This window comes from Electrophorus electricus, chromosome 12, assembly GCF_041902795.1.
Source record: "Electrophorus electricus isolate QZ-2024a chromosome 12, ASM4190279v1, whole genome shotgun sequence".
Classification (NCBI taxonomy): Eukaryota; Metazoa; Chordata; class Actinopteri; order Gymnotiformes; family Gymnotidae; genus Electrophorus; species Electrophorus electricus.
Window position 1 is genome coordinate 14,538,695 of NC_137508.1, and position 19,684 is coordinate 14,558,378.

General features: G+C 39.4%; 2 protein-coding genes across 4 annotated transcripts; one reads left to right on the forward strand and one right to left on the reverse strand.

The window, feature by feature from the left end:
- The first annotated feature begins 1,266 nt into the window (after positions 1-1,266).
- Positions 1,267-5,639, forward strand: polh (polymerase (DNA directed), eta). Its single transcript, XM_027022728.3, has 10 exons — positions 1,267-1,816; positions 1,911-2,045; positions 2,145-2,377; positions 2,504-2,682; positions 2,801-2,904; positions 2,986-3,105; positions 3,435-3,558; positions 3,666-3,731; positions 3,825-3,997; positions 4,276-5,639. The coding sequence occupies exons 1-10, from the start codon at positions 1,680-1,682 to the stop codon at positions 5,138-5,140; spliced, it is 2,136 nt and encodes a 711-aa protein (XP_026878529.3). The 5' UTR covers positions 1,267-1,679; the 3' UTR covers positions 5,141-5,639.
- Positions 5,640-7,215: 1,576 nt separating this feature from the next.
- On the reverse strand, positions 7,216-17,958 carry gtpbp2a (GTP binding protein 2a). 3 transcript variants are annotated; one of them, XM_035531784.2, is made up of 12 exons: positions 17,550-17,958; positions 16,410-16,436; positions 15,588-15,772; positions 15,352-15,460; positions 15,014-15,211; positions 14,250-14,424; positions 11,310-11,529; positions 10,903-11,038; positions 10,482-10,540; positions 10,221-10,392; positions 9,967-10,131; positions 7,216-9,862 (listed from the first exon to the last, which is right to left on the reverse strand). In XM_035531784.2, the coding sequence occupies exons 1-12, from the start codon at positions 17,742-17,744 to the stop codon at positions 9,833-9,835; spliced, it is 1,671 nt and encodes a 556-aa protein (XP_035387677.2). In that variant the 5' UTR covers positions 17,745-17,958; the 3' UTR covers positions 7,216-9,832. The 3 variants fall into 3 exon arrangements, with proteins under 3 accessions (XP_035387677.2, XP_035387676.2, XP_035387678.2); XM_035531783.2 differs by having other exon boundaries at positions 7,218-9,866; XM_035531785.2 differs by lacking the exon at positions 17,550-17,958 and adding an exon at positions 17,229-17,535 and having other exon boundaries at positions 7,218-9,866.
- Positions 17,959-19,684: the final 1,726 nt, after the last annotated feature.

Sequence of the window (19,684 nt, forward strand, 5' to 3'; positions counted from 1 at the left end):
GGATAATATAAAGAATTATAATATAATATAATTGAATATAATGTTACAAATGACGTATATTCTAATCATTCTGGCCTGAAAGGAAGCATCACAATCGTATAAAAAGCACTTGTTTTGAAAGCCCGATAGCCACATTTCATATTTCTTACACAATATTGCCCCGGGGCTGTACGAAAGTTAGCCTAAATCGTGCGAAGTTTGAATGGTTGGTTGTTATGCATCAAACCTGCTGCATTGTTCACACGTAATTTTAGGCACGCCTATACGCTTTACTACTGTAGGTTTCCTTGACCAATAGCAGTAATGTATATTTGCATAGCCGCAGAGCATTTTGGGAAATTTTCAGCTTTGAGTATTTTTACAATATTTAAACAACATTATTATGTTTTATAAAGTAGAAGGCCTTTTATTAGCCGATATACGTATTTGTGTCATAAAACACGCAAGAAGGATTTTGGTCATACCATAAGTAAGAAGCTGTGGATCATACTTTCGTATATATATTACCGCGATACACTTAGTTGTCGGATGTGAGGGCGATCTGGCTGCGACATCTGTCACCCCATTGATCGCTAGGGTTGATTCGGCTGATCTGGCTGGCTAGGCGGGTGTCCCCTTCCTCCCTCACCGGTCCATGTGTGTCCCTCCCGAAGCTCCGCGCTCGGTGGAAGAGGACAGGCTCCCCGGCGGACGAGCATCGTTGGTATAGAAGTAGCTGCACTCCCCTGCTAGAACCTCCAAACAAGCTCAAGGCCCATTTGTAGGAGAAACGTAGGGAAGTCAAGCTCCAAGACTTCAAACACATCCAAATGTGGCGCTGCACGTGGCAGTCTGCCTTAGTTTTTAAACCACCAAACCTTTATGGAACTGTATTGCAAGTTTGAAAAATGTTCAAATGCACGATGCATGCTTGCAAATATGAATGTAGCTAATGATTTCGTTTCGGTCTTTGCATTCAAAGGGAAATCGCATATGAACCTCTAGTCACATTATTAAATTTTAAAATGTTAATGATTTTAGATTATTAAAATCCAATTGAACTAAAACATTGACATTCGCGTCGCAATCATCCAAACCTACAGCATTTATATATATATAACAGAATTTACGCAATTTACGAAAAGGAAATGCCCTTCTGTGATATGTGTTTGAACTGGTTTGTGTGTGTTTGAGAGAGAGCGAGATTTTAATCTTCAAAAATTTCTATATGACGAAATGAATCGTGAACTAAAATTGAACCTCAACCACCAGCAGATGGCGTAGGTTTGCACGTTCTCTTTTCTTGTCTGAACCCATGGAGGAACTAGAAATTAGGCGGGTTTTTAGAAAATGATCTAGCTAGCCACATTAAAATAGTTCAGCTATTTTATTGAATTAAATAGTTTGTATTGTACTACGTCGCTAGCTATATTAGTTACAAACATGGCGCCAGGAAAGTGAATGTCTGTACTTTTTTGTTCTCCCCTAACAGTGAAATCTAGATAACGCTGCGTAGCATGCTAACCTATCTAGATAGCTAACCTAGCTAACTTTTGAACACATTTTCTTTTCCAACTGACAATGCAAGCGCAGAGATGTAGGTGAAGAATTCGTATGGTTTCAGAGTTAGCTAGCAATCTAGCGTTAACGAACTGCTTGCTGCTGTATATTCAGCCTTTAATTCCTGACTGATCTGCATAATGGATTTCGGGAAGGAGAGAGTTGTAGCTTTGGTGGATATGGACTGCTTTTACGTGCAGGTGGAACAACGAATTAACCCTGAGTTGAAGAACAAACCATGCGTTGTTGCTCAATACAAGACCTGGAAAGGAGGAGGGTGAGACGATCGCCACATGTCACACTTTTTATTATTTCACCATGACTCAGGATAGTACATTGAGTTGTTGTTGTTTTTATTTATTTTTTATCAGTATCATAGCCGTCAGTTACGAGGCCAGGGCCCACGGTGTCACAAGAAATATGTGGGCAGACGACGCCAAAAAAATATGCCCAGACCTTCAAGTGGCAAGAGTCAGAGAGTCTCATGGGAAGGCTGATCTTACTCGGTAAGAACAAAAGGTTTCTCAGCCTAATAAAACACGAGTTTGAATTCTTCAGCATGTTATGTCTTATCACCATGCTCAAAGTTGTCTTTTTGTGGACAGTTACAGGGAAGCCAGTGTGGAGGTGATTGAGGTAATGTCCCGCTTTGCAGTCGTTGAGAGAGCCAGTATCGATGAAGCCTACATGGACCTTACTGCCAGTGTAGAGAAGAAATTGAAAGATCTGACAACAGCACGAATTGAACCTCACTTTCTGAAAACCACCTATGTCCAAGGCTTTCCCCTTCTGAACACTACAGAACTGGCTCAAACTGAAGATGTGGTAGCGGATAAAGGTGTATTCACTATGTCATGTAAACAATAATGACTGTACTCACTGTGGACTAAATTCTCCTGAATCCAAAGCAAATTGCAATTACTGAGAGTTCAATGATACTTTCTTTATCTGTATGTACACACAGAGGAACGGAGGTCTCAGGGTCTGCAGCAGTGGTTGGACTCCTTGCCCTGCCCGGAGATTGGATGTGCAGGCTATGCAGAGCTCTGTTTGACCATGGGAGCACTCATTGTGGAGGAAATGAGGGCCGCTGTGAAGGAGCACACAGGTTTCCACTGTTCTGCTGGCATTTCTCATAACAAGGTAACTGCTCCACCTGCTGGATGCAAGCATGCACTCAGAAGGCCTTACCTTTCCATTCTGTTAATCACTCCAAATTCCTTTTTGCCTGTAGTTTTAAAGGAAACAGCTTTTATTGCAGGTATTGGCGAAACTTGCATGTGGCCTCAACAAACCTAATCGCCAGACGATCCTGCCTCTGGCATCAATACCTGAACTCTTTAGGACTCTTCCCATCAGTAAAATGTAAGCATCTTCCCATATATGCCCAGGTGGTTGAATGCAGTTACAGAGTGTAATGGAGCCATCTATGGGGTTATCTTTCAGACGAAACCTGGGAGGAAAGCTGGGAGCCTCCATTACGGAAACTCTAGGGGTGGAGAATATGGGAGAGCTCACAAAGTTCACACGGGCCCAGCTGGAGGAGCACTTTGGAGAAAAGACTGGGTAAGATGTAAGGGTAGGAAATGCTTTAATAGCTTGTTTACAAAGCAGTACTTGATCATTAAAGTAATTCTTTAAAATAATTCAAATAATAGTTGTTAATTTGTACTTACTGTAAGATACTGGTATCTAAAAATAAAACTTAAGAGAACAACTTAGCAATGTGACACTGTGTTGTCAGATTATGTAGAGCCATGGCACTGCAGTTTAGTGTTCTCTGTCAACACATCTTTAGCTCATCAGATGATTGATAATCTTCATGTGTTGAATCAAATGACAACTCTGAATTCCCTTGTGGAGGTTTTTAAATCAGTTGTTTCCCCCTTCTTCAGACAGTGGCTGTATGACTTGTGCCGAGGGATCGAGTTTGAGCCAGTAAAGCCAAGGCAGCTTCCCAAATCCATTGGCTGTAGCAAGAACTTCTCAGGAAAGACAGCACTGGATACAAAAAGCAAGGTAATTGCTTCATGTCATGCACAGGTACAATTGTTTATCATGCGGTGCTCTCTCTAGTCTCATGAACTCTTATTCTTTTTTTCATTTTCCCACCTCTCTTCAATTAGGTTCAGCACTGGCTCCACCAGCTTGCCCTTGAGCTAGAGGAGAGGCTGAATAAGGATCGAGAGATGGTAAGAGAACGTTACTGGTTAAGTGTTTCACTGTAATAGCCGTTGTCTCTCTACTATCTCCTGTTATGAGGAAATCTTTGTTCCTAACTGTAGAATGGTCGAGTGGCAAAGCTCCTGACCGTAGGTGTCCGTCAGGCCGGGGATAAAAGACCGAGCAGTTTTTCCCGCTGCTGTGCTTTAGTACGCTATGAGGCCTCCAAAATCACCAACGACAGCTTTGCCATCATCAAGAGCCTTAATATTGCAGGCAGCCACCAGGAGGCATGGTGAGTGATTTTCAAGTTGTCCCTAATTACCTTTTAAAAGAAATCTGCACTTGGAAATGTTCATGCTCTCAATAATATATGATAACAGCAAGTGGTATAATTGAGAGTCTTCAATCATTGAGCGCCAAGATGGCAGTTATTGATTGTAGTTTGATTTATGGCAGTGTCTACTTATTGTAAAACTGTGTTCTGCACAAGATGATTTGGCCAAGGTCAACAAACCTATTCAGGTCAACTAAACTATGCAGCTTAATTATCTTAATTATTTGGCTTCATAGGTGTCCTGCGCTTACCTGTCTTCAATTGTCTGTCAGCAAGTTCAGTGAAGCCCCATCAGGAGGAATTGTCAGTTTCCTTAGCAGTGATGTGGCATTCACACAGTCTCTTCAGGCCTCCTCTCAGCTGCCTTCCAAAGCAGAATTGACATCCAAGAAACCAGGGCCAATCCAGACCCTTTTCCAAAAAGCTGCTGAAAAGAAAAAAAGAGAGGCAGAGGAAAATGTGAGGGAAGAAGAACTTAATGACTTCGTATCTTCTAGTCATCCTTTGGTGCCCACATCTCAGAGCATCTCTTCTCAGTCTACTGCTGGTCCATCTCCTCCGATAGCTGCAGCACGGCCTAGCACTGCAATTTCTTCTTTTTTCAAAAAGAAGATTTGGGAGAAGAAACAGTCAGTTCCAAACGGGGTCCCAAGCAGTGAACAGGCAGCTCGGGTAAAAGAATGGCCTGTAGACTCAGGCTTACATCAGGTTGAGAGGACACTGCCGAACTCTACAGGTGCATCATCCCCTTCATTTACTGAAGGTGAGAAACTTAATACAGAGCTCTTCACACACATTGGTCATCTGGAACACTCAGATTCTGAGCATGCTGGAGATGACCATTGCACCTGTGAGCGGTGTGGACAGAAAGTGTTAATGTGGGAAATGCCGGAACATATGGACTATCACTTTGCCCTTGACCTGCAGAACTCCTTCTCCTCATTCTCATCTTCATTCTCCAACACTGGCCCTCTCAGGGCTGGGACCCCCCAGTCTTCACGTGGAAAGGGCAGGTCCAAAGCCCAGGTTGGACCGCAGGCAAAGAAAGCCAGAGCAATGGAGAGCACTGCCACTCTGGATGCCTTCTTCAAGAAGACTTAATATTTTAATCCAAATGATCTAACTTTATTATGTAGCATGTACCATATCAGATAATTTTTTAAAATTGCCACATTGTGTAGTGTTTTTACTGGTTCTTCTAAATAGGCAAGAGTTTGAATATTCTTAAACAGGCATAGTGTCAGGCTATTTAGCTGACAGATTTTTTTTTTCTTTGATGTGCAAAACTCCCAAGATATTCCAAGCTAGAAAATGATTTTAATAATAATTATTCATTTGTGCTCTATTTTTGCGTCACTGATAGGGTATTATATTATTACTGGTAAGATAGGCAAAACAAGGCTTTTAAAGCAGTAACATTCTACTATGACATCGGATTTAAAAAAATAATAACATTTATTTTAGTCATGTCAGGGAGAGACCACAGATTAAACAGGATGCAACAATAAAATTGATTTATTTGTGTACTTGGTACCAATGTACTTGGTTTTTTGTAAGAAAATTGGGTTCATGCATCTAATAAAATATATAAAGAATCAAAGTCCTGCAGTTTTGCGTGGTTTATGCAGTTTATAAGTTGATATGACTTGTTCCAATATGTGGGTGTAAGTTTTAAAATACAAAAATGCAGATAATAGGTTTAGGTCTAAACATGATTATTTAGAAAGCAATTTGCTCTGCTTTGTCACCAGCTTTTGAAAACATGCTCACATGGCACAGAAGTCACTGTTAGATGAATAAAATGCCTAAAGTATGGAGGTCAGGATGTGTAAGCAAACAAAATGAAAATAAAATAAGTAAAACGGCAATCTATACATATTCTAGCAATGGCACAGAAGCACAACCAGAGAAAGTCATTTTCTGCATAAAATAGCTTTTTTTATTACAAGCAAAGCCTTTAGACTCAAAACAAACAAGTAAAAAGGAACTGGACTAATTGGGGGAAAATAGGGGGAGGGTAACTAAACTACATATGGCAGTTTTAAAAAAAAAAGGAAATGCACACAATCTATTCAGAACAAAATATTTAACTTAAAGGAGCAAAGTAATTTTTACCACCAAAAATAGCAATAGTTATGAATATTTATAGTATTTTCTGTAAAGTGCAACTCACATGAGATGAGGAATCAAAATGTTTTTGTAGTCTTCAAATTATCCAATTTATTAACGGGGTCCCCCACATGGAAGCAGCCAAGTTTAAAGTCAGAATCTCTGAAACATTCAGGCCACTACCTGTCAGTATAATGGTTATAATGGCTAATGTCGGTATGTTTAATAATGTGAAAAAGATGCGTTAAGAAAATAACTTATTGTTTCTTTAACTAAACACAGTATACAGAGAGGCACACAGTATTCTGGAAGTCCTTGGTTAGCTAATTTTCACTATCACTACTGGCTCCATTCCAGTGACAGATGCCACAGTATATTTGAATTTAAATGTCCTTTCAAAAATCTTTTTTATATATTCATGTGACAATTTTTATTATTAAATAATGCCATTTTCATGTCATTTCATACACTAGTACTGACCTCATGGATATTTTCCATGTGATTATACAATAATGTTAAAATTCTATTTGAAATGACATTCACCATATTCTTTTTCACTCTCTAATATGGCAAAATTCAAATGTGTTTATAATTACATTTCCTGACTTACTGTGTTTATTTCTTGGCAGAATGTACTTGACAGTGCATTTCCATTTTGCTTTCACTTCTCAGTAAGCCCACAAGGGCAGAGCCATTGCATGCTAAGAAAAGTGTGGGGGATATTTCCTCTCTGGCTTACTGCTGTGTTGAGGCATTATGGCTAATCTCACACAGAAATAGTCAGTCATTAACCCTCCTGTTGGCTTGTGGGTAAAAAAAATGACCCATTCTGACTTTTATTAAACACTTAGCAACTACTTGCTATTCATTCTGCGACCTTTAAAGGGTTTAAAATGCATTTGTTGACCTATCTCCTTTATGACCTTTATGAAAAACTGGACAAATAAAATCCTGTCCTGTTCCCAGAGACAAAAATGGGAGAAATTGTGAGTGGGTAAAAAAATATATGTTGCTTATTTGTCTTCAGACATGATCTGGTGTGCTCACAGTTTATTTGTATATTGAGACTGAGATTATTTTTTGCAATTATGTCAGACAGAAGCCAAGTCAAATTTATTTATATAGTGCTTTCTACAACAGCTGTTGTCACAAAGTAGCTTTACATATGTCCGAGTCAAAGCCACCAGTGAACAAGCCAGTGGCAAGGAAAAACTCCCTAGAGCACGAGGAAGAAACCTTGAAAGGAACCAAGACTCAAAGGGGGCCCATCCTGCTTTGGCCAACAATGGACACTACAGTAGTAACAACAGCGACTGTGCATTGTCATTGGAAAAGAACAGGGAGAAGTCTTGACATTTTTAATGCAATTGCAACCTCTTACATCATTTAACTTTAACATCATTTAACAACAATTTCATCATTTAACTTTTTTCCTGTTTGCCATGCAGACAAGTCAACGCCCAGGTATTTCTAGGGTTTAGGTTTTACAACAAATTAATACAACTGCATTAAGGGAATAAACCATAATAAAGATTTTATTTACACCACATTATACAAACTGATTTATACACAAATTCACTAAAAATAAAGCTAAAATCCTAAAATATTTTAAAATAATTTGGAAAAACCCTTCCAGCATTTGAAGCCAGAAAAGTGACACATATTTATATAAATGAGATGCAAATCAAAAATAGGTGTCTGAATAAAATTGGAAACCACTACAAATTTGTAAAGCAAAAACATTGTTTGTGATAAATCTACATTTCCTATTATACATTTCTACTTTAAATGGTTTTTTTTTGGGTTAAATACATTTGTTTCTATTTCCTCTAAAATTGCACATAAAACACACAGAACAACATCATAGTAAGAACTAAAGGTGAACATCGCTTAACATGTTCTAATTTGGTGGTGAGTAAAGAAGTAGACATGCATAAACTGGCTCCCACCACAGCTCCTATGAGAGACAAAGTCTTAGGGTTTAAGAAACAAATGTGTTGACCCCATTTGTCCTCCTTATATCAAAGATGTAGCACCAAATCAAGTTCTGAAAGAGCTGCAACAGTAAGCCCTCACTTTACCGCTGACATCAGCTAAGGAAAACATGAAACAGAAAAGGCTTCTTTGTGGCCTAAAATCCACTTTGCATAATCAGTCAAAGAACAGTGGAGGCATACACCTTAAAGCGAGACCCAGATTTTCACCCTTCAAAGCTGTGCAAGTCAACAACAAATTCTTCTGTTCTAGGGCAAAGGGGGATGTGGTATACATTCTTGGAGCATGAGAGATTTCCTGAGCAACCAAAGCACTTGAGGCAAGAAACATTTATCTAGTTATATGATGATTTATAAGCATTACTATAAACAGGTTAAGCCAGTGATCTTGTCAAAAGTAACTGATATCCAGCAATAGAGAGAGACATAGAACCACATAATGGTAAGGCAATATCTCAATTCTGCTACCTTCATGGCATTTCACAGAGCCCAAAAATTCAACTCCATAAAACCTGAGACTGCCACAACATTAAAGTGACTCTTTACAAAATCTGAGAAAACATTTAATCATCTATATATTTATATAGCAATTGATAGGTTTGGGGCTTACATTAACGGTTCTGGCATTTAGTCTGACAGAGCTGGTTTATAAGATGGTAACTCTGTCACCACCGTAGCTGCCATGAACATACTTAAACACCATTCACCTGCACTTAAACATTTTTTTGGCTTGTAAACACATTAATCAAAACACATTAATCAATGAAAAAATGGACAGCTGGATGGACAATTTCTTCTGTTTTATGTATATACTGGTGAAAGTTGGCCACCCAAGATGGCCACCCAAGACAGCCAACTCATCTTGGTGAGTGTGTCTTCTATTAAGCACCTTTAACTACATATTGACTGAACATATTCAGAACATCACTCATACGTCTTGTGTTTTGCTTTGCAGCAAATGGGTGTAAACTCTTTGTGGAAGCAGCTAATCAGGAGTTAGAGAGTCAGAGTCAGAATCCTGAATCAGGAGTTTAGCCAATGCCTGCATATGGGACTACCAATGGAAAGAATTATGGCAGTTGACATCTTTAGCGTTTACTCACTGTTTAGCTTTTACTCACTGCTAGTTACTGATGTTAGCTACATTAACTGATGGATGAACTTCTCCTTTATTGATCTATAAGGATAGACATGTTCAACCATATTTAGAAGGACACCAAAAATAACATTTTAACCCCCCCTCCTCCCCCAACCTCACAACAGACCTCAACATGATGACCAGAGCATTTGTAAACAGTATCTCAACTCCAGAGTCTACTGCTACACTTCAAAATAAAAAGCCTGTAAACCAGACTGCTGTTTCAAATTAAAACTGTCCTTTAAAAGGTTTTAAGGTTAGTGGAAGAAAGATTTTGTGAAGGAGAGAGAAAAAGAAAGTGAGGAACATTATGGGTTTGTGATTGGGAGTGTTACAAGTAAGGAATTTGGTGGTGATAGTAGGGTTGCTGCATTTGGCTGTGCCTATGTCCTCTGAGCTAGAAGAGAGGCAGACTCTGGCTCTAGGTGTGGTGTTCGTACTGTGACAAGGGCTGAAGTTTGGTGACTTGACCGATGCCTTTGGTAACTCCATGTCTGAAGAGCAGCTTAGCACCTACTTTGAGGTACTCTGGATGCTTGATGAACTTGAATCTTACCACTGCTTTTTCACCCGTGCGCAGCTCTTCCTGGGAGAAAGAGACCAGGAGCTAAAACTGTGCTTTCTGAGTTCCTCCATCATGCATCTAAATGACATGTATGGACAGCTCAGCCCAACTGAAGACTCACCTTTCCCTGCAGAGCCTCCACTGTGGCAGTCTGTCTCACATTCCCCACATGTACGGTCACCTGGAAGCCCTTGTGAAATGTCTTGGCATGGAAGAGCAGGACAATCTCAGCCTCAAACAGCCAGCAGATAGTGGGGTTCATCTCTGGGCTCACCATCACCATACCCTGCAGGACAAGGTCCATCACAGAACACTCTTGAGCCTCTTTCAGCAATACATCCCCAGGCAGACCACACCATACACATAAGCACAAACCTTTCGTAGTAATGAGCGGTCAAATTCGCCCAGGGCCAGTGTGGCTGCCTGCCCTGCCCGGAGCACCCTGCATGCAGAGCGATTCCTCTGGATGCTGCATACGGTCAGTTCCCGGAACAGGCCATCATCTGTGGGCCCCACCACTAGCGGGTCCCCCTCTCTGCAGATACCACTGCACACAAGTAGCAAGGGGAATTTGGAAACTAATTTTAAAAATCTTGGCACATTTTTTATGAGTCAACATGGTTGTGAACGTTTTACCTATAAAGAGTTCCACCGACCACTGTCCCAACATCAGGCACTGTGTAAATCTCATCAACCTAAAGGATCATTGAATGACCATTGTGTTTATCTCACAAGGGTCTGGCACATAGTACAAAATCATTCATATTCTTAATAATTTTTATCTATGACATAAGGGCATTGTGCACTAGCAATACAACAGCTTCAGTAACACTTCACCCAAAAATATCAACAAGGTCAACAGAAAATAGAGATCAGTTACCAAATTGTATTTGCATCCATTCCATTTACTTCCATAACATCCATTAACTTTTAATTTATTATCAGCAAGCAACTCTATCAGTTTTTGGGCAATGCATTCCTTAAAATAATGCGAAACCAAAAAAAGAAACAAGACTGTAACAGAATTATGCTTTGCAGATCTATGTCCATTATGAACCTGGAACTCAGTGAGTTGCTGCATGAGCTCCTCCTGCTCTTTGCTGTTACTGAGGGGAGGCAGGATGTTCAGGAACACCTTCAGCAGCTCCAGGTTCTCCCCTGATACGCTGGAAAATGTGAAGATTGGCGTGACGCTAAACAGACCAACAAACAAGGGGAAGGATGTTTAAAGATGAGACACAGGATGAAGAACAGTAAGGAACATACACAGTAAACTTAAATTACCTTCCTTATCCTTTAAAAAAATAAACTGGGTTCATGTTAGCAAGATTTAAAAACAGCCAGTGCAGACAATGGTTAAGTTATTCCAAGCCCCATTCCCAGTATACCTCTAGTGGCCACACAGCTAACCTGGGGCTATTGTTGGTGTGGGGCTTTGCGGTAGTTCTTAAAGCTGGAAGGTACCTGGGTGACTGGGTGAACTGCTGGGCAGCAGTGACGGCATCGTCTGTGCTAGCCACCACCAGAGGGACTTTATTGCAGCCGGGCTGCTTGAGGATGCGCTCCAGCTGCCGCATGGTGCGCTCCACCGTAGCTTTGGTGCACAGGTCCACCTTGCTGACCATGATGAAGATGGGCACTTTGAGGGCCATGGCCAGACCCAGGTGCTCCCGTGTGGTGCCCACTGAAAAGGACAAGACAACCAGACCATGAAATTAGACTCCAAACGGCTATGGGTGGGAACATGTAAAGATCTCAATGTGCATCTCTGCAAACTCAGAGATTGCAAACAAGAATAAATCATGGTGAATGAGGGGTAAAAAATGTAACAATTTCTGTTGTCTTGGGTTTGTCTGGATAATTGTTACTTTACCTTACACATTATGAGTCAGTGAAATATTCAGAGGTCAGTGGGGCAAGTCACTAACTTTGACGGCATTAGTGTATGATGATAGGACAGTTATATAGACATCTGTCCATGACACAGTTGTATGGATACAGAGGAGTTAATTTAAAAAAATTAAGCTGTTAAAATATCCATATCTTCAGTAATTCTGAAACTTTTATAACTTGGCTTTAAAATTTCTGAATCACTTCAAAACATTTGGCCATCTGTACTAATATCTGCGACCAGAGTGAATTTTCCTCTTCTGCCAGTGCATGATTCTCCTTTCCCACAACTCATGAACACATGGCTATGCCGTGCAAGTAGCAGGACATGATTAAAAAAATAAAGAGCAATTTAAAATATTTGAAAGGCTTAATTTAGCATAGAATTACCTGCGCACACTTCTAGGCTGAACACAGCTTCCAGACTAGCATTGTTTCTAGAATGTAGGGTATAGTCCATACAGACAGAATGCTCAAGAGGTGTACACTCATAGTTTAGTAACAATTAACTTATTTCAGAATTGTATTTAGAAACGATTTCTGCCTGTTCAATTTGAAGAGATAAAGCTAAATGGAATTTCAGGGCAGTCGCCTGTATACTTCCTTTTAACAAGTGCCTGGGACACTGAGCCACAAATGTTGACATCACAAACCAGCATCAGTATGTCATGTATTGTAACACACAGCATTTAATCATTAAAAAGAAACAGAATAACCTAAAACTCCAGTTCCTAAGTGTTTAAAGTTCAGAACTCAACAGGGCAGGTGTCCCATAGTTGTCTTAACCCATGTATGAGTGTGTGCAGTACTGCACCATATGCTGTCCTTTGCATTACCAATACTGCAGGAATCCTCAGTATGAATAATGAGACCTCTAACATACCATAAAATATTCTTTTGTGTAGTGTGCATCTTGACCAGCTTCAAATGTTCCAGCAGATAGTTTGATGAATGTGAATGAGTATTGTTAAGTGTTATATGAATAAGTGAAGAATGTGATTCATTAGCATGGTGGATCTGCTAATGAATAAAGACATTCATATGATCAAAAGTACAAATTGTTTTGTTATGATCAAAAGTACAAACAGTGCAAGATATAATGCACTAGCAATACATAGCAGCGTTATTGTGTTATATACCAGTGTTATATACCTGTGATATTGGTCCATATTTTTGCAGCCCTAGCCTGGTGGAACACTCTTGCCAGAAGGCAACAACTTGACCCTTTGATGGCAATGCATATATGCACAGCAAGCACCGAGCCCTCTTATGGCTTACATTCTTTAGAATTAGCTCCTCCCATCCAAAGTCAATCAGTTGGTTTCCGCATAGATGGCTCGAAAAAACAAACACAGCAGGTCACCTCTAACCTTCATGACAAGGACAAAAGCGGTTTGCGTGTGCCACATGCCCGCACATTCATGTTAATGATTCATGAGTGCCTGGCTGCGTCTGTGGTTTTCAGGGTTGTGTCCATGAGGGAGCGGCACAGCAGCTCCTTCCTCAGACACTGCATAGTGACGGCCAAGTCCGTGGTTGCAGAATGCATGAGACAGCGTATCAGGTTGCAAGTGCCTTGTTGGTGCTCCTTAAGACTCTTGGATACAGAGCCGGCACCAAACCCACTTACCTAAATAACCTCTCCTATTACCGACAGACTGCCTGCCATAAAACGGAGCCTTAGCATCCTGAGTTTAAGTACTGGGGTGTTTTTGCCTTACACAAGAATAACTACAAAATAGATCAAGAGAATAACTGTATTAGCATTTTCACAGAGTAAAATATATTATTTATAAAATGTAGTATTTAATGGACAGATGTTTTGAAGTCACAGATATCTGCTTAAATTTCATTTTAAGCAGACAATGATTTTCAGACTGCATTTGACAGTTGGTGGAACATTCGTTGGGCAAAAGGCAGTGGGAAAGGGGAATAAGGTGTTTTAATTTGTCTTTTAAAGCAATGTGATTAAATAAACCTGCATGTTAACATTTGTAAACTGGTTACCAGTCAATTTTACCATTAAATGACCTTTTATAGCTTAATGTGAGAATGTGAGAGGTCAAACAGATGTGACGACTGTTCAAATCTGACGACTCAGAACAATCCACCAAGCTCCATTCATTTGCAGTTCTGTCTTATCTTTCAAGTCACCACTAGCAATGGCAAGGCTCAGGTTACTGAACATTACTCCCACCTCTCCACTTCACACCACTGCCCAGGCCCCCAGTCTCTGACTCTCACCAGTCAGCTGTAGTATTTTAGGGGATTGGGGACAAGAGGAACATGTGATATCTCTTATTACATAAGCTATATGGGCATGAGAAGCCCCATGAAAACTTATCTTACTGCACAATAAAAGGATGAACACAATCCAACACTTTCAGAGCCTGTTCTTGACGGAGTCACATTAACACAGATTTAGCTGTAGTTGGGTCATAAATCCTGCATCTGCTCTGCTATCCTCTAAACAAACATCAGACCTGGGGAAATCATGGTGAGACATGGACTTACCAATGCCTGTGTTCGCACTGACTACCAGCATAGCAAAATCAGGACAATAGCTTGTGAGGCCAAAAATGGTAGTCTTCAGGTATTTATGGTGGCCGGCCAGGTCGATAAAGGTGATCATTTTCGAGGCACTCTCACAGATCTCTTCTGCTGTCCGGGAATCACTGTAATTCACCACCTGTGGGTGGGTATGAGACAGTCACTGCTATCAAAATCACAAAGGCTATAAATAACAGTGAGATTTACCTAAATAAAGTCCTCTTGTGGGATGATGGCAAGCCATGCTTAATTCAACCAAAAAAAAAAAAAAGACACTTCCTGGTTTTGAAATAAAAGAGTTAGCCAGTTCTGCATTCAACCAGTGAGTGTAGCTTATGATGAGAGGAGCCCCTAGGAGGACTCACTCATTTCTGTCAATGTAAAAGAAATTTGGGCATTTCACCAAATGTTAGTGATTATTTTCCCTTTGTATTAGAGTGAGCCTGACAAACATTTTCAATGATTGCTAGGCTATTGTTACTACTGTTGAATAATTACGACAGTTGTATAAAATAATCATTTTAGAATGAGACGATTTTAAAAGAACACTTTTGTTTAAAGTCACAATGTGAAGAAGTATGATGTGTGGCAGCACCCCATTTTATGTAGACAGGAACTGTAACACTATTTGTACCATTGACGTTGAGTAAACATTAACACTGACATTCTGCAACATGGCTGCTTTTATTAGGGGAAAACCAGGACAGCTGTGGAGAGTTCACTCTCACCTCTCCCTTGCTGTTGAATCCCAGGATTTCGAAACTGATACTGGAGGTTCTTCCTGTCTGGATCTCATGGAGATGACGGAAAAGGTTGAGCCGTGCTCTGCCCCTGCCGTTGTCCAGCTCGCCTTGTGTGAGCACACCGAGCAAGGTGGACTTCCCCGAGTCCACGTTCCCCAACACAGCCACCCGCAGGTCCAGAAACTACGGACACAGCCAGACAAAGACATCAGTGTGCGCTTGTCTGGTCAGAGCCAACGCTACAGAAACACAGCTCACTCTGACATGGGCATGAAGCCACAAATACAAAGGTTTCTTGTAAAACAGACAATGGAAACACTCACCTGCTGGTCATCCGGTACTTTCCTGACAAGCACCTCTGTGATTTTACGTGGTTCTTCAGAGTCATAATCCACCTCCCTCTCTCTGAGAACTGTAATGTCTGCACCCACCCTAAGGAACCACCACAGAGAGTGGACAATATATATATATATATATATATATATATATATATATATATATATATATATATATATATATATATATATATATATATATAAAAGTTGTAAATAAGCCATACTTCTCAGCCATCCTGTGGAGGGTCCTGAGTGAGGCTCTCATCTCTGCCTCAGTCAAGCCAACCAGAAGCCCGTTGTCTTCCACCCCTATCTGGTACACGGCCTCTCCTCTGCCCTCCTGCAGCCTCCATTTCATCTGTGTGGCTAAGTGCTCAAAGCGATACTGTGTGGGGTTCACCAGCTTGAGCTAGGCCAAAACCAAACTGGAGTTCAATACCATAAAAATACACACACTTGTTCTTTTTTACACAGGTCTGAAGTTTGGATATGAGACTATGCTCAGCTGAGAGTAAAGCTCAGAGTTCACTCAGGCTGTGTTTTACAGGGTAGAGTGTTGTGGACACGTGTAGTTTAATGCACAGGTAATGGATAGAATGTGTTTTGCATTATATGTAAAGGGACAGCAGCTGTGTGCTAAAAACAGAGCTGATTAATCCACTGAGGCATCATATTACAAACAAGTCTGTTAGGAGTTCTGTTTTTATGACAATGTAATGCCACTGTTATACTTTATAGCTATGGTCAGGTCAGGAGCTGTCATTTCCAGGAATTTATCAGTTACAATACAGCAGGTTTCAATCTTATAGCCAACAACTTTAATCTGGAGTTTAATTTTAACGCAAGGTTGAATGCACATTAGTATAGGCAAAGTTGGCAATTTGTTTATTTGCACCAAAACAATAAAACAGTCATAGTAAATTTGTTGTAGGTTTTTGGGATAAGAGCACTTAAACTGCACCCATATTTGAGAACAGCTTTACATTTTTAGCAGGATGGATGATGGGCACTCATGAAAAGACATGTTAAGACTGCTAAAAGCTTACCTTATACTCTATATTTCCCTCTTCAACCTGAAACCACGAAAACAATAAAGAGCCATATCTGAATAGTGCTGACACAATAACTGCGGTTTGGTTTTCAGTGTTGCAAAGTATGTAACTGCCTCTAACTAAAACTATCAACAAACTTTCACCAACAATACATAGACCTTAACTGCTGAAGAGAAAAAACATGAGCTACATAGGCTCACTTAACATGCTCAATGAAAAGCAACTACAAAAAAGTCTAGACAGTTAGTTCAGACACCGTATTAAATAATGATTTATGTTTAATTCGGGTTCAATTGAAATACACTGACAATACCTATTAAGTATGACTTTATTCACTGCTTATTACAGCGAGCAACATATTTTGTTGCGTTTTTCTTTTCTGTTTGTTTTTTAATGGATGCCATAAAAACATCTTACTTCGTACATAGTCTGAGACTCATGCATAATACAACCAGGGAAAATGTTAGCTACGAATCGACCATTAAGCGCGTGCGGCGGCGGGGGCTGGGGTATTTACAAACACAGCTGTTACAGTAATGATATTTACATAAACTATCTAGCAAGCTGCAGAGCTACTAAGATACTTATTAAGCCTCAGTACTCAATATTGGATGCATCACGGAATTCACGGAATGTTGGTTATGATTTATTGGTAGCTAGCGACTTTTTGAAATGACATGACTTGTTGACCTTTCATTCTCAAAAATGAAATCTAAGTTCCAAGGGAACTGTATACGTGTCCAGTTTTAAATACGAATCTAGCTAACCCAGCTAGTCATGAAATCATTAATGCAAGAAGAACATTTGACTTACCAGCATGTTTACCAGCATTAGCAAATGACTAGCTACAAAGGAACCAATTTTGTAACGTAAACGCAAGTTAACCAGGTAGCTAAGTTACAACTGATATCTAAAATTAGCCAGCAACCCCAGCTAGCTAGCGAGACAGACACCTGGAGATAGCTTACTTAGTTAGCTAGGTTAACTAGCCATAGACAGCTAACGCTAGTACAGAAAGATTTAGCTAACTGGCTAGTTTTCATTAGCTATAGCTTTGAAGGGTGCTGCGGTTATACCTAGAATAACAACAGCTAACGCTTGCCAGTACGAGTATGAAGAATGAATTAAATTTACCTCCGGGGGTAGATATGGAGGGTTATTGCTCGGTTTGGGGAATCGGGCTGAACGACTCTTTGACTTTTTGCCATTCTTCGTGAAAGCTTTTTTTGAAGTCACTACAGTACTTTTACTTGCACCTGACCCCACTGCTTGAGCGCTTGATTTAAAAGCGGAACCTGTCCCAAAGAGCTCTGACACCCGCGTATCCATTATTGTTCAGGACCCTGAAAAATGGCAAGTTAGTTTGCTGTCCTGACTAATAACTAACGTTATACTTTTTTTTACTTGTTTTAACGGATTCATTCACACTCATGTAGTTTACACACCTACACTATAAATAAATAACAGATAGGATGGACTATAATAAAGAGCACCAGCCGATCGGACACATCACCTTGCTTAAAAATGAAAACAACTCGGCTTCGTTTTCAAGTTTGCGGAAGTAGTTACGTCATTAACTTAATATTCATGAAGGGTTGCAAAACCTACCACGTTAAACAGATATGTTGAATATTTATGGTTTCATATGTTGCAACTACACTGCAATGTCACATGAATCACTTGAACTGGACTAGTTCTAGCATATTTTGTTTGCCTTAAATTGTAAATAAAATTGTTGAGTAACTATTTAGTTTAAGAAGTGGTTTACAACTTCCTCAATTTTATGATTCATATTTTTATTATTCATTTATTTAAAATCATGTTTTGTCCCAAATATTGCCCAGTGTATTACAGAACAAAATACACATGGGATAAATTTGTTTGTTGTAGGCTACCATTTGAAGGTTACTGAACAAAACACCTTTGGTGTGCCTAATTTGTCAGTTTCAATGTTCACATGATACATTAGGGGGCTAAATACATGTACACAATACAATACAATACAAATACAAATACACAATTTCCAAAAGATTAAATAAAATCGAATAGTGTATACCATACTTCTGGCCTTTTGTCAAGAATGCACAAAGTAACATAAAACCTAAATAAAAGTTATCATTTGAAGTGCACTTATCCAAGCAATATCCCAGTCTTGTGTTTATATATATATATTATTTTTTATTTTTTATTTTTTTCTTATGTAGCCCTTTTAAAATTAAACACTTTAATACACTTGGGCTTACCTGATATCTAACATTTTGAGTATTTGAGTATAACATTGAGAGTATTATTTGATGCTTGGTTTGCTAGTGTGGTAGATACACAAATGTGAAATTCTGTGTTGTATTCCATTGCTTATAAAACATATGCAAACAAAACATTTTTTCTTTAGTTCTTCTAGGTGGTTGCTTATTTAAGGCCTTTTTCAATTCATGACACAAGTTTTCAATAGGGTTGAAGGCAGGGAGCTTTTTTTTCTTACAAGTTAATCCTTTCTTTGATTCAATTTGAAATGTGGCTTTGGTCACTGTCATGATGAAAGGTCCACCTTCTGAGAAGATCTTGTAGATGCAACCAGGGTTTTGTCCAAAACGTGCTAGTACCTTTTATGCTGTTTTGGTAAACCGTTTTGCCAAATTAAATGTCTATACACATAATACCACTGTGGCTCTTGTCATTTTTTGAATGTGTCATTTCTTTTTTTATTTTTTAAAAGTGTTATGATGCTATTTAGCTTCAGAAGGACCCCAGAGCAGCAACAACATTCATCCACCATATTTTCAAGTAGGTTTAGTGCTCTTTTCAGGCATGTCCCACAACATCAGTCTTATTGATGGGGTTTCTTTTGGCTAAATGTTTTGTCTGAAAGCACACCAGTCAAAAGTGCATTGTCAATAGCTTCTTGCAAACCTCTGGTTCTTTCACTTTATTTATTTATTTGTTTGTTAGTTTGTTTGTTTGTTGCCACTATGCTTAAGATGTCCTTGTGCCCTGTTCCTGGTGAATCAACTAATCAATTCTGATCCAGTTAAATTCTTGCTTTGGTTTTTGGCATTTTTAGGTGAGATCTTTTGTACCAGTTCTATGATTTTTAAAACTATCTCCATGCGGGTAGATGACCAAATTATTTCCTGGGCATTTTTTCATAATTGTTATTCCACAGGAAAAAAAGACAAAATTAAAGCATGCAAATTAGTTCCTTAAGACAAAACGTAACTAAATTAATATAAATAAATAAAAATATTAACAAAGCTATTAAGCTTTTAAAT